General features: G+C 41.8%; 1 protein-coding gene across 3 annotated transcripts in view; it reads left to right on the top strand.

Moving 5' to 3' along the window:
- LOC121614960 (microtubule cross-linking factor 1) overlaps positions 1-3,109 on the top strand; it is a 70,698-nt gene extending 67,589 nt beyond the window's left edge. For 2 of the 3 annotated variants that reach the window (XM_041949068.1, XM_041949067.1), the window contains one exon: positions 1,819-3,109. In XM_041949068.1, the coding sequence (XP_041805002.1) occupies positions 1,819-2,022 (204 nt within the window). In that variant the 3' untranslated portion in view covers positions 2,023-3,109. The remainder of the gene's footprint in view (positions 1-1,818) is intronic. The other variant, XM_041949069.1, reaches the window with a different exon arrangement.
- The last annotated feature ends 10,328 nt before the right edge of the window (positions 3,110-13,437 follow it).

The following is a 13,437-nucleotide window of genomic DNA, read 5'->3' as shown; positions in this document are numbered from 1 at the left end:
TCCAGGGGACAGATGCATAAAAGTAATCTCAGCACCATTAATCTGTCTATATACCACAGCAGAAGTGTGCAGACACAGCCTTGAACCAGGTTTATTACCCCTGTGTTTGCCTTGAACACACCACCTCCATGTTTGGTCATGACCCAGCACAGCTTTGTCCCTCACCTGCCTCCAGCAGGGTAAACAGAGCTGAAGCAGCTCGCGTGTTCTTACACACCTGTACGAACCAGCAGTGCGCTGACACATTGTGTTGTGTTTAATTCCACTGAACTTTATTGTGAAAGGGCTGCTTCCTTTAGATGCCACTAACGCCATGTGTCATGTGGAACGGATGATAGCGATGGAAACGTTCACGTCATTGCACAGCTGACTGCACAGCTGGTTGTGTGCATTGACAATATAAAATTACATCCATTAAAATGTGGGTTTAATTACTTTAAACGAGGGATTTTGGCTGATCTGCGGCGTCCGTGTTGGTTTCCAGACATTTCTCCGTTAGTAGGTGCCAAGTCGAATATATCACCCCTATCTGAACAGTCTAACTCCGACTTTAATGAAGTGAAATAAACTATATGAAATGAACATAAGCCTTGTTCCCCGACATTATTCTTGTGTTAAATCATTTCTTGTACTCCGCTGCTTCGCCCGTTAATCAGCTACACAAATAGAAGAACTCGAGCTTGTTTAAGCTGTGTGGTTTTTAATCTGTGCGATCTGCTAAACGTTGTTCTGCTTGTGATTTCGGAGCAGGTCAGTAACAGTTAAAACAGGTGCGTGTCATTAGCTCCTCCCATCAGCGAGTGACTGAGCACCGTCAAGGTGTGTTGGGACAGATGAGACTATTCTGCAGTAAATGATGCCCCATTAAAGTTGGAGAAGGCTTGTGCGTGTGTGTCAGCAGTAACTAGGCAACCCTGAATGACTGTTTTATTTGTGTATTACTTGCATGCCTGCGCCTGTTTAGCCGACCCCATGCTTACCTGAGCAGATGGTAAGTTCCAGTTAGGTGAGGCTGAGAAATTAAAATGCCACTCGCTGCGAGGCTTCATTGGTTCATTTCGCTGCTTCAAGTTGGTTCTGTTGAGCTTACTGAGGTTTGTTTCTTTCAGTTTCATCCCATCGCTCATCACCCCTTCGTACGAGCTGTCAGCACTGCACCTGTTTAAATCTTCTGTCCTCTTTTACATACATGAGGGGAACAGAACATTAGTCATGCACTGCAGCCTCAAACGTTACCCTTAAGTATTGAATTGGTCAAAAGGTGTAACTGTAATTATGATCAAATTAAAGTTTTTTAGATATATTGAATTTTCCTCATCAGTGAAACTCTATTAAAACAACGCTCATATATGTAATCTAGATGTCTAAAAAGCTTTAACCTGTCAACCAAAAGCTCTGTTGCATGTTTGATCTAGACAGTTCCCTCCTTCTGGACCTTGGTACAGCAGCTGACACTTACTCGTTTGTTATGGAGCTTTCAGCCACATGACGCAGTCCTCATCAGGATCTACTGCAGTGTTAGATTGTGCAGGTGGACCTAAAAACTGGTTCTCGTTCTCTAGTTTAAAAGGATGCTTGTGTCCTTCTTTTCACTATCTTTCTTTTTTCACTCATTTCGCAGCTCTTTTTTGGTAAAAGTGGAAGATCAATCACTCGTTCTTTTGTTAGCATCGTTTATACATCTCGCCCCTGCTCATTCTCTCACTTTCTTTCTGTTTCTCGCTTTAAATCCGTTCACTTCCTGTTTCTTTCCTGGCTGACCAGCCGCAGCCGCCTCGCTTCTCTCCCCCCTCTCTGACAGCTGCTTGTCATTGGCAGGACCTGCCTCGCTCTCCGGTGGCTCCACCCCTGGACTCCTGCTTCCTGAGACCGGCCCGCCCGGCCAACCGCCGACCCCCCTCACGCTGGGCCGCCCGCTCCCCCTCCTCCTCCCCTAAGTGGAGCGAGGGCTCGAAGAGGCGGTTCACCTTCCCGCCGCCGGGACACCGGAAGACCATCCTGGAGGGCGAGGAGCCAGCGTGAGGCCCTCCTCTACCTCCTCTCACCCCACTCCACCTCAGCCTAAAAGACCCAGTACCTCAGAAACCCCCTCCAAATGTAGAGACTCCGACGAGACGGAGCCTGAAGGGGGGGTCGTGATCCACCCAGTAGCACCAGCTGACCATCGAGGAACCAGAACTTCACTTTAGAAGAGCCTGGAATGTTCTGTAATATCAAAAAAAGACATAAAACTACATTTTCATAAGAGGTGCCTGCACACACTTGAGTTACTCATCACCCCACATGTGTGTATACGTGTATTTAATACATATGTGTGTATTTTAGTCACAATTCTGAACCTTTTTTCAGGTGAAAACTGTCAGTCAGCTGTTGCATTTGTATGAAGTTTACACCATTTTTTTCCTCATCTGTTTACAGTTTTCTTTTTCTACGTAAAACATCTTTTACGTCGTCCCGCATCAGTCGACGTTCGAGCTGTTTTTTGTTTTTTTTTTGTCCAAGAAGAGCGTAGCCTCACCTTTGTGTTGCCGGCCTTTGACTTTTCTGTTCAGCTTCAAGGAGAGGGAAGACAACACAAGCAAACAAACGTAAACTAACCTCTGCTTCATCGGGTCCGAAGCAGAGGCACATGATGTCATTTCTGATGCTGATGTAAATTATTTTTACGTTGGGATGAATGTTTGGCTCCGTAAACATGTAGAAGATGGGTGACGACAAACTGAATAACCTTATGCATAACTGGAAGGCAGTTGTACAAATATCAGTCAAATATTTGCATGCCTTTTGAACACTAGCACTTTAGTGCATGTACATACGAGCTCTAGTCATTTGTGATCACTCGGCTCCGCTGTGGGGAAAAAGAAAAAAAAACTGTCGTGATGGGAACTCTTCAGCTGTTGTTTTTGTTGTCACATGATTTGCATTGACTAAAATAAGAATTTTTAAGTAAATTGTTGTACCTACCAGGCTGTCTTTGTACAGTTGTTACTATTGGATATGAATAACTTTTTTCTTTTGACAGAAAAAAGGGATTGTGGGTAAAAAATCTGAATGTTTTAAATGAAAAGTCTATGTCAAAAAGTCTAATGATCTATAGTCTTATGTAAATAGTAAATGGTAATAAACATGAATGTGTATTTACAAGACCTCCTCCTCCCTCTCTCTGTGTACGTGTGTGTGTGTGTGTGTGTGTGTGTGTGTGTATATGCATGTGCGTGCATCTATCAGTCATGTTGTATATTTATCTTTCCATAATAAAGGTTAGATACAGCTCATGATAGATTACATGCTCTTTCATTAGACCTGAGTTTGTGCTCTTGGCAGAGACTGATCCAGATTCTGTGTGCGTTTGTGCATGTGCGTGTGAGTGTGTGCGTGTGTGTGTGGATTACAGTTGCAGACCACAGGATTACAGTGGGTCAGGGGGGGCAGACACACACAGAGCATGTGAATAAGAAGATTGTGTCCTCCCAGAAGTCAAATCCTCTTGCATCACGGTCATACATGTGCCACCTTACTCATGTTACTCAGCTTGTCACGCAAGTTAAAGACCAGTATTAAAATCCCAGACGAGTTCATTTAAAGAGCTGCTTAGTTTGGGAATTTATTAACATTGCCCTATCTCTATATAACACTATTTTCTGTCATATTTTTTGCCATTATATGCAACAGTTTTAGGTATTTGCCTCTGAAACCTTTGCTGCCACACCTGTAGACCTTTTTCACTCACACAGGTGTCACTAATAATGGCTCTGTTCCATTCAAGTGTCCCAGTAGGTCGTGACACCTGGAAACTGAAACAGCGAAATGGAATTCAGCCATCGTTCACCTGTGCTTTTTTCTACTGTGACATGTCAGAGTTTCTGTCTGTACAAATAACAAGGAATCCAGTTTTGTTTGTGCTTAGTTACTGAAAAAATGTCCCCAAAAACAGTTCATTTAATACTTTCCTGACTGACAACAATAACTACACTGAGTGTTTTCCACTCGCCACCTCAGGGGTTCAGCTGTGGTTGTTTAGGTGAGAGAAACTGCTGGTCACAGTTGGGAAAAGACACTTTGTACGTTGGAGCATCACAACCTCTTTCCTCAACTCTGATTCAAAATAAATGCAGTTTGAAACTTCAATAAAACAGAATGTGATAATTTGCTGATCCTTTTTGACATTAACCCAACTGAAAACAGCACAGAAACAATATATTTAATGTTTGACCTCGTCAGCTGCATTGATTTTTGTAAATATCCGCTTATTCTGAATTTGATGCAGCAACATGTTTCAAACAAGTTGGGACAGGAGCAACAAAAGACTGGGAAAGATGCGGAACGCTCCAAAAACACCTGTTTGGAACATTCCACAGGTAAACAGGTTGATTGGTAACAGGTGATAGAATAGAGATTAGAAAAAAGACTGAAAAAAAAGAAAAGAAAAACACTGTGAATGTGTCACCTCAGTCCAAATATCTCAATATACAAACAAAACCTCTACATGGCTACATACAGTACCACCAGAGGCAGTGGTGGAGGAAGTATTCTTTACTTAAATAAAAGTACTAATAACAGACTGGAAAATACTGTTAAAATACTGTATACAGTAAAAAAAAAAAAATACTGTTACAAGTGAATGTATCTAAGCATCATTCTAAAAATGCACTTAAAGTATAAAATGTAAAAGTGCTCAATGCAGAGAAATGCCTCCTGTGACTGTATACTATTATATATTACACCATCAGATTACTTTGACTCATGCATTAATGTAAAAGCAGGATTTTACTGTTGCAGTCGAGCTGCAACTCTTATTTTATTTATGGATTAATCTGCTGATTATTTTCTCCATTAATCGATTGCTTGTTTGGTTTGTAAAAATTGTGAAAATAGTGAGAAAAGATGTCCAAATTACCAGAGTTTAAAGTGACAGAAATTATTAAAATAATTAAAAGGAACTGACCAATCTTCACATTCGCGAAGCTTGAAACCTGAAATGTTGTGTTGGTGTGTTGCATGAAAAACAAGTAATCGATTGTCAATATAGCTGCTAATTAATTTTTTGTCAATCAACTACTATATTAATCAATTAATTATTTCACTTGTATGTCTATAAATAGTTCAATATAGCTTCGAAGCTCTTTGTATGGTGCAAAAGTCTTAACTTCTTAACATAAGGTAAATGTGAGAATATGTCTTTTTGTAATTTAGCAGAACTGATCCTTTAATGGAAAGAAAAGGTGTAAAATGTGTGAATGCTCAAGGTGCTGCAGCCTCTCCAGTGTGATGTCTCTGCCAGCTAATCGAGACAAATAACACAAACGTCTTTCTTTATTCTGCTCATTTTCAGTTTTTCACGTCTGAGCGGAAAATACGGCTCAAGAATTAAATCTGTAAATTTAAACGGTTCAGCCATTACTGAAGAACTCCAGGCTTTCATTGGCTCTGGGGGAGCGAAGCCGGCTGCTGGAGGGAGGGAAAGAGGGAGTGATAAAGAGGGGGAGACACAGGGCTGAAGGCCTCCGTATACCTTTCACAGAGTTATTACCATGAATAATTAATGCGACCCAGCTGCACGCTGCTGATGGCACTGGGCGGGTCAGCGGAGGGAAGAAGAAGATGCTCGGCTTTTTACTTCCATCCACCCTGAGAGAAACCCACCACTGCTGAATAATTTACACCAGCCCTGAAGTCCTGGCTCACACACACACACACACACACTGCTACTGTCTCAACACTGGACTCCGCTTTAATGTCGACCTCTGAGAAATAGAAGTCACACCAAATACAGCAGACGTCCTGAAGTATATGGAGATGGATGAGGCTGTTTTAAATTGAATCTGTGACCGTCTCAGGCAGTGAAGTTTCTGTAGGTGGCGCTAATGCTGAACGCACAGCAACGAACCTCTGCTGCTGTTTATGTGAGGCAGCTTTTAGCTTTCGACCAGAGAGGTGTTCAAACAGCCTCCTGGACGACCTGAAGGGAGGTGAAAGTGTTTACATCTGTATGATTAAACTCCTGTTTTTTGCCACAATTGTGTCGCTTGAAAAATAAGGTCAACATTATTTAATGTTTTTTCTCAAATCAATCAGTTATTCTTTGGCTCTGCTCGTTCTGACTGAAGACATCAATCTTTAAAGGTGCTCTGTGTAAGACTTGACCACCTGTTGAAGGTCACTCCAAACAAGCAGGGGGCAGCATAACACCAGAGTGACCGCTAACTGCTGCTCACTAGACTCTGTGCTATAGCTACAAGCTGCTGTTAGCTAGTTAGCTCAGTTAGCCGTGCAGCTAGGGGGCTGTTGGTGTTTACACAGTGGGCAACAGGACCAGGAGCAACAGCCTCCCGGTGAACACAGCCGGATCAGGACCGAACGCAGCCTGCGAGGCCGAAGGGGGCCAGTTTGACGACAGGGGAAACAGTGTGGAGGTGATTTACACAGACTCACACCAGGACTTTGACTCCAGGCTGGGACAGGAGAGCCGTGAAGAGGGAGAGGAGCAAGAGGAAGGTCGGTCATCACTGGCATGCAGAGTCAGAGTATTTTCAGTCAGACTGAATTAAGGGTTTATTTCAACCAAACCATGATTTGGGTGAGAAATACAGTATAAATATAAAATGGACTATATGAATACAGGCCATTTCCCATTTGTGTAGTGTTTGAATGAAGTGTTTTTTATGATGAGTTAGAGAGAAACTTGTTGTATTGTTGCATTTTTCGGTTTAATATGCAAATTATGTGTGAGAATGTTTCATTTCTTGACATTTGGTGACTTTATTCTGTTTATTTGTCAAACATGACAAACCAAATGAAGCTAGAGGGGAGGCCTGAGCTGTTTATTCAGAATAAAAACATTTGAAATTATAATAATTATAATAAATATTGCTTTGTATTTGATATCAGTTATTTTCTTATGAATCTTATATGTTTGGGTCCCCTCTGGTTTACCATATATATGCCACCCATGCATAGACATCATGTTGATTTCGACATCTATGCAGATGACAACCAGTTGTATGTCTCTGTAAAGTCTGGCACCACGGCTGCATCCTGCCTCACTGAAATGAACTGCAGGACTCTTTACTCCAGTATAAGCAGACGAAACAACCAAAGACTGCATCTTAAACAACAAAGCTTTCAACAGGTACAAAGAGAAGCGACCACATCACTCCGATCCTTGCTGCCCTTCACTGGTTACCTGTGAGTTTGAGAATTTAAGATTTTACTGCTTGTTTTAAAAGCCTCGAACACTCTGGCTCCTGAATTCATCTGTGATTTGCCAACACCCTGTGAGCCCCGAGATCCTCCGGCAGAGCCTCACTAATGGTCCAGCCTGACTGGGTTTTGGCTGTCCGGGTCCCTCAGCTGTGGAACTTCCTGTCTGGAGATCTCAGGAAGGCAAACTCAGTATCTTCCTTTAGATCTCTGCTTAACACTTTTACTGTATTTCTTTACTGATGGTCTTTACGTATTTAAATTATTTCATGTTGTTTATATCTGAAGTGCTGCATCGTATTTGCTTTTATTAGATGTTTTTACTGCAACTTTACTTTTGAAAGGTGCTTTTGAAACAATGTTATCATTATTATTATTACTGATATTATCACTATATGCATTAGTGTGTGCTCAAATCACACAAATCTGATAACTTTAGACTTGACTTGCAATTTGTAACACTCATAAATGTATAAACAACATTTCTAATGTTTACTATTTGTTATTTATGGGCAGCTGTAAAATAAACTGGTCTTAATTTCATGATGATCTTGAAACACAAACTTGAAGACTTGGTCTTGAAACTTGAACTTGACTCAGGACTTTATGACCCAGACTTGAGACTTCCCTCTGCTTAAATCCATGTGTATTTTATCTTCTCCTTCTCCCTACCCGTCCTGTTCCCCACCCCCACCTGCACACCTGTATCCAATTCATCAGCTCTCCAGTATATAAACCAGCGCTTTAACTATAGCACCAGACTGTCTGCTGTGACTTCCCAGACTCCACCTGGCCAGTTTTTTGCTGCCTGTTATGCAACTTTGACCTTGTTTTCCTAACTACAGTTTCATATGACAGAGAAGTTTTGACGTGGAAAAGATTCATCCGACACTAATTGTTTGGATCCACACGTGTGGAATGTGCAGGGGCCTGAAACACTGCAAACACAAACAAAATACATTTTCAGTGTCTGTCGGAGCTCCTCTGTGTCTTAGCTCCATTTTGGTCTGTACAACAAGCAGCATTTCAGTATAAACTCGTACTTTCTGCATTTGTTGTACACTCTTTATCAACCAGGAAACGATCTTTTCATTTGCTTGTATTTTCCTTCAGTGAAAGGAAAGGGTTGCAGAAGCGTTGAATCGCTGCTGCGTTAAAATCACAGAATCTTCTTTGTGTGCCTCCAAATCTGATCACATGCTACGAGCTTCAATTATTTTCTCAAAGTTACTAAAATACAGTGCTGATGTCCCACGGCCATCTTTGTTGCACTGATGTGAAGATGTACAGTTTAATGCTGTCACCTCTTTATTATATGTCATGTTTCTATGTTGAAAAAGCATAATTCAGTGCTGCACACTGGCAAAACAATAGGATATACTTTTATAGACATTTATTCCATGTCTAACATCGCACACTACTTTACAAAGTCATCTGAAACTGATCCAATTAAATGATAAGCAAAATAAATGAGGTATCAGGACGGCTACTGGCGGTTCGTCAGGACATTCGGTGACAAATATCTGCTGATCCGAAGCGATTATTGTGCCTTTGACAGGACGCTCCAGGTATCTAAGACAGCGAAAATCACTCAGTCTTGTGAGAAAGTTTCAGACCTGTGAAAACTTTCTAATGGGTCACTGCATTGTCTTCATCACTTTGATCATGTGGAGACGACAGTTTGAGATCCAAAAAAATGCTGATCCATGAATAAATCACAGCTGCAGGACGCTTGTTGCAAACTAAACCTAATTTCACTGGCAGGAAAAACTGACAGAATAACCAATATGAATTTGTTTTCTCTCTGGCCAAACAGGGGTGACAAATAGTTCAGATGGGCTTAACCGTGCGTGTCTAACCTTCCTCGGCATTAAGCCACCTCTATGAATGAAGCTGCTTTTGAATATTTGCTCTGACATTTGACTGTGATTGGAAAAGATAAAAAGAGCGATGTTTTCCTCTCCGGCTGTGATGAATAATGCAGCGGCGGCTGTCTGGGCGTCGCTGTCGCATTGTTTAGAGCAGTTTCCCCTCGTGTTCCCAAATCTTTGTGTGTTTGCTTAAACAGATGAGACGAGCCTCGGGTTTCTTGTTTTGTGGAGTTTGCAGCTGCTGTCTGAGGAGTCAGCTGACAGTTAAATCTGAACGCTGGGGATCAATGTGCAGTCCGGTGGGTATCACACCAAACCGTGGCCACTGTGATGGCAGACACGTGTTTTATTTAAAAGCAGCAAAGAGAAAGAGATATAATGTCTTATTAAACTAATCACAAAGTCAGACTCCAGCCCAGAAGAGTCTCCCATCAGGTCTTATTAGGACTCTCCATTCCTGACATCAAAATGTCTGGTCGGAAATTTTCTCACCATGAACATTCACCAAAAAATTGTCTGAAACAGAGAAAAAGAGAAGTTTTTTAACCTTTACCCTTTTGAAAATGATTGTTCCTCGCTCTATTTTCATGCACTTTCCACACCTGTCCACCAGCTGCCCTCATAGATTTTCCTGCCTCAGCCGCTCACCTGACACTGTTCCTCCCTGCACACCTGCTCCTCATTACCCCATTAGCCCCACATTACCTATACAGGTACCTGCCCTGTTCCTTTGACCATCGGCCACATTGTCAATATTACTTTACTGCCATTGTGCTGCAGCAGCTCCGGCCTGTTTCTGATCTGCTGGTAGCCTGTGATCTACTTCCTGTCTTGGCTTTTTGGACTGGACCACCCTAATGTTGCTCTGAAGGTACAATCATGTTAGTCTTACTTTCAGTCAGTGGACAGTCTGGAGGCCGACAGGAAAAAGAGAGAGAGAGAGGGAGAGGGGTGTAAGCCCCATGTCACAAAGGTCCCTGGAGTCAAACTAACATTAAAATTATGTGTCACCGTTCAACTGATTTTATGGCCACTTGGGGGCAGCAGAAACAAGTTGAGAGCACAATGTTGACATATCATCACAGTTTAAAATGAATTTGTTAGCCAACAGTTGCATCACTTACAGAGCAACATTATTATTTATTAGAAGTTGTTTTTCCGGCCATCAGGTGAATGTAAGTCAAATTCACTCTCTTTTAGCCCTGTGTTTGTTCTCCACCAACTCCTGAGGGAAATATCTGGCTCTCTAGCTGCTAAATGCTCCAATATGTTTGCCAGCTAGTCGCTAAGTGTGTCTGCCTGCTGTTTGGTGCTCGGCAGGTTGTGTACTTTGGGTTTTTGGAGCTTTTATTCAAGTGTGCATAACTGAGCCTTAACAAATACACATGTTAGCATTGTCCCAATGAGCATGTTAGCATGTTGATGTTAGCATTTAGAAAGAGTCTTTTTGTTTTTGTGAACAAGACGTAACCCCGAGTCTTTACCCAGACTCTCCCTAGTAACAGCTTTATCAATCATAACTCACAAATCATTTATTAATGCTTTATAGATTACTAATGTTTGTGATTTAGGGTTTGGGGTTATCAAGTTGTGAAAATTTTGACTTTTTATCTAAAAAAAATCTAAAATCAGGAGGTGAGACCAGCAAACTGGATTTCCACCAGTTCGCAACCCCAAATTATCCTTATTAATATCTTATTACTGAGCTATAAGCATAAATTTATTAACCATTTCTAAATCATTGGTTACAACTTGTAGGTGACACTTTTTTTTATAAAGTAAACCTTGTTGAGTAAAATATCAAGAATATGTTCATCTTCTCTGAAGTGAATGAATCGGTGCTTTTGTTCACTCTTCAAATGTATTAAAAGTAAAGTAACCTGCTGCCCAGACAGTTAAATAACAGCATGTACAATCTGATATGGATAAAGACGTATTTTAATCGATTTTACTAAACTGCCCTTGCTGCTGGTGTGTCCCGCTGACAGAATTAACCTTTCTGAGGCTCCACGCTGCCTCCTTCAGCGTGCAATCTGTCAAAAATTGGACATCAAATTGCACATGCCTGCAGCTGTGTGCAAAGGCCTCAAACAGACAATGAGCGACACAATGGGCCTGGCTGTGCCATTAACTGAGAGGTTGTCATGCCAACGATACAAAAAGCCCCACGCTCGGCGCGGGCAAAAGCTTTGGCCGCGAGGAGGATTCATATTGAGTGAGAGCTTTGCCTGGAGGCCCTTCACTTCTCCTTACTTTCTGTTACATCATTATTCATGTGAGGAAAAAAAAAGCCCGTCCTCGTCCTCGGGCTCCTGTCGAGGCCCGTAGACCAGAGCGGTGGCAGCGACCAGGGTGTTCACGCTGGGGAAACAGCGTGGCAGAGGCTGCATGTCAAGTCTTTTTTTTGGGTTGGCGTGGATTTTGGCTCCACAAAAAATGCACTATTGTACAAGTAAACAGACAGCCCCATTGTGCTGAGGAGTGTGACGACCGCTTGATCCTTGAACTGAACCAGCAGGACCGTCGCTCAGGCTGGCGAGGACTCAGAAACAATCTGTCCAGCAAGGAAAACACTGTCAGAAAACATGAAGGCAGCCGGACAAGAGACGAGAAATATGGCAAAATATTTTAGGATGGATTCGTTGTGGAAGTCAGTAGAGGAGGACGTACTCAGCTCCTTTACTGAAGTAAAAGCTCCAATACAACAATCTACAAATACTGTGTTACAAGTACAGTTCCTGCAGTAGAATTCTACTTCAGTGAAAGTACAGAAGTATTATCAGTAAAATGTACTTAAAGGGGAACACTGAAGACTACATTATCGTGCATAATGAAGGTGCCAGTTTTTGAAGAAGAAGAACAGTGTTTGTAGTAGGAGAGAAGGCGATATCTAAAAAAAAACAGGCTTTATTAGATTATTGATATTGATGCATTGGTGTTGTTTGCTGAATTTCAAACACGTAACAGGTCACGTTGGAGTTAACCTCAACTTTCTTTATAAATAGTTTGGTGGTCCAGTGGTTACCACCATGGGGGTCAGGCCCCCTCTTTGGGGGTGTGAGGGGTTGTGAGATGCTTTTTGTGAAATTTTGGTAGTTTTACCTCTTTGGCCATGAACAGAAACCATCAGAAAAGTTTAGTTTTGAAGTCCTGAACACTCTCAGACTCATGAGAATGTTTTTTTTAAGTATTAACATTAATGCAGCACAACCAGATAGATTTTTTTTATTCCACACATTTATCTTTGTCAAAACATGGCATCTACATTACCCACAATGCAACTTGACGTTTGCGAATCAGAGATACAGGTATTACCTTCAAGCAGAGATGAGGAGGGGGCTACAGAGGTCTGGTAAGATCACGTCTCTCTAACGCCACACATCCAGATTTTATTAATTTTCAAGCTTGTAGTCTTCAGCCCCAACCAACACTGACTCAAGTGACATCATTTGAGGCGATTTGTAAGTGTTGACACAGCTCCTCCTGCAGCCAGCAAGTGTAAACCCACCCTGACGCCCCCCCTTGGTTTGTGGACTACAATTCTGAAGTAATAAATCAAGTGAGGATTAAGGTTTTTTTCTCGTATATTACAAACAATCAGACTTCTTTTTGCAACCAGTGGAGTCGCCCCCTGCTGGCTATTCGAAAGAATGCAGGTTTAGCTTCACTCTTCAGACCCAGAAGCTCCATCCACTAATTACACAGTTTATGATTGTGAGCCAAAAAGTTTGGCAACCACTGATTTAATCTTAAACAATGATTGTGTTATAAGAACTTAGAAACTTTTTTATTTTTAATGTAAAACCTCAACCTGTACAAAAACTGCAAACTATAGCTGCCAAATAAAAAGTACTATTTTTCCTTTTGAAATGTGGTGGTGAAGAGGAAAAAAGCAACATAAACTGGAATATTCCCAAATGGAAATAGGAATACTCAAAATTAAATGTACTCAGTATTAAAACCTGCACACTTCAACCTTTGACCTGCGATTGACCTTCATCAGGTTGCCTCCTCTTCAACATACAGACCATTTCAAAATAACAAATTTCCAGCAGGCTTCAAGTTCAGTTAGACCATCTGTCTGTCTTTTGAAGAGCAAAAACAAAACGACGCCATTCATTTGCTGCCTCCTTGATTCCTCTTTTGTCTGTGTAATTTGCTTTGGACGTGCCCAGTCACACTCACACACACACACACTCACACACACACACACACACAAACACACACACAGCTCACATCTTTGTGTCACTCACAGTGGGGCTCTGCTTCTGCACAGGCTGGGATGTATCGTGGTGAAACCTCCGGGTCCCACAGCATCTGAGGCTCTCTCCCTGTGATGCCACATCAAAAACAATGACGAGGGATT

Source organism: Chelmon rostratus, chromosome 12 (assembly GCF_017976325.1).
Source record: "Chelmon rostratus isolate fCheRos1 chromosome 12, fCheRos1.pri, whole genome shotgun sequence".
NCBI lineage: Eukaryota > Metazoa > Chordata > Actinopteri > Chaetodontiformes > Chaetodontidae > Chelmon > Chelmon rostratus.
The sequence above is the reverse complement of the archived record's forward strand: the minus strand, read 5'-3'. Positions and strand labels throughout refer to the sequence as shown.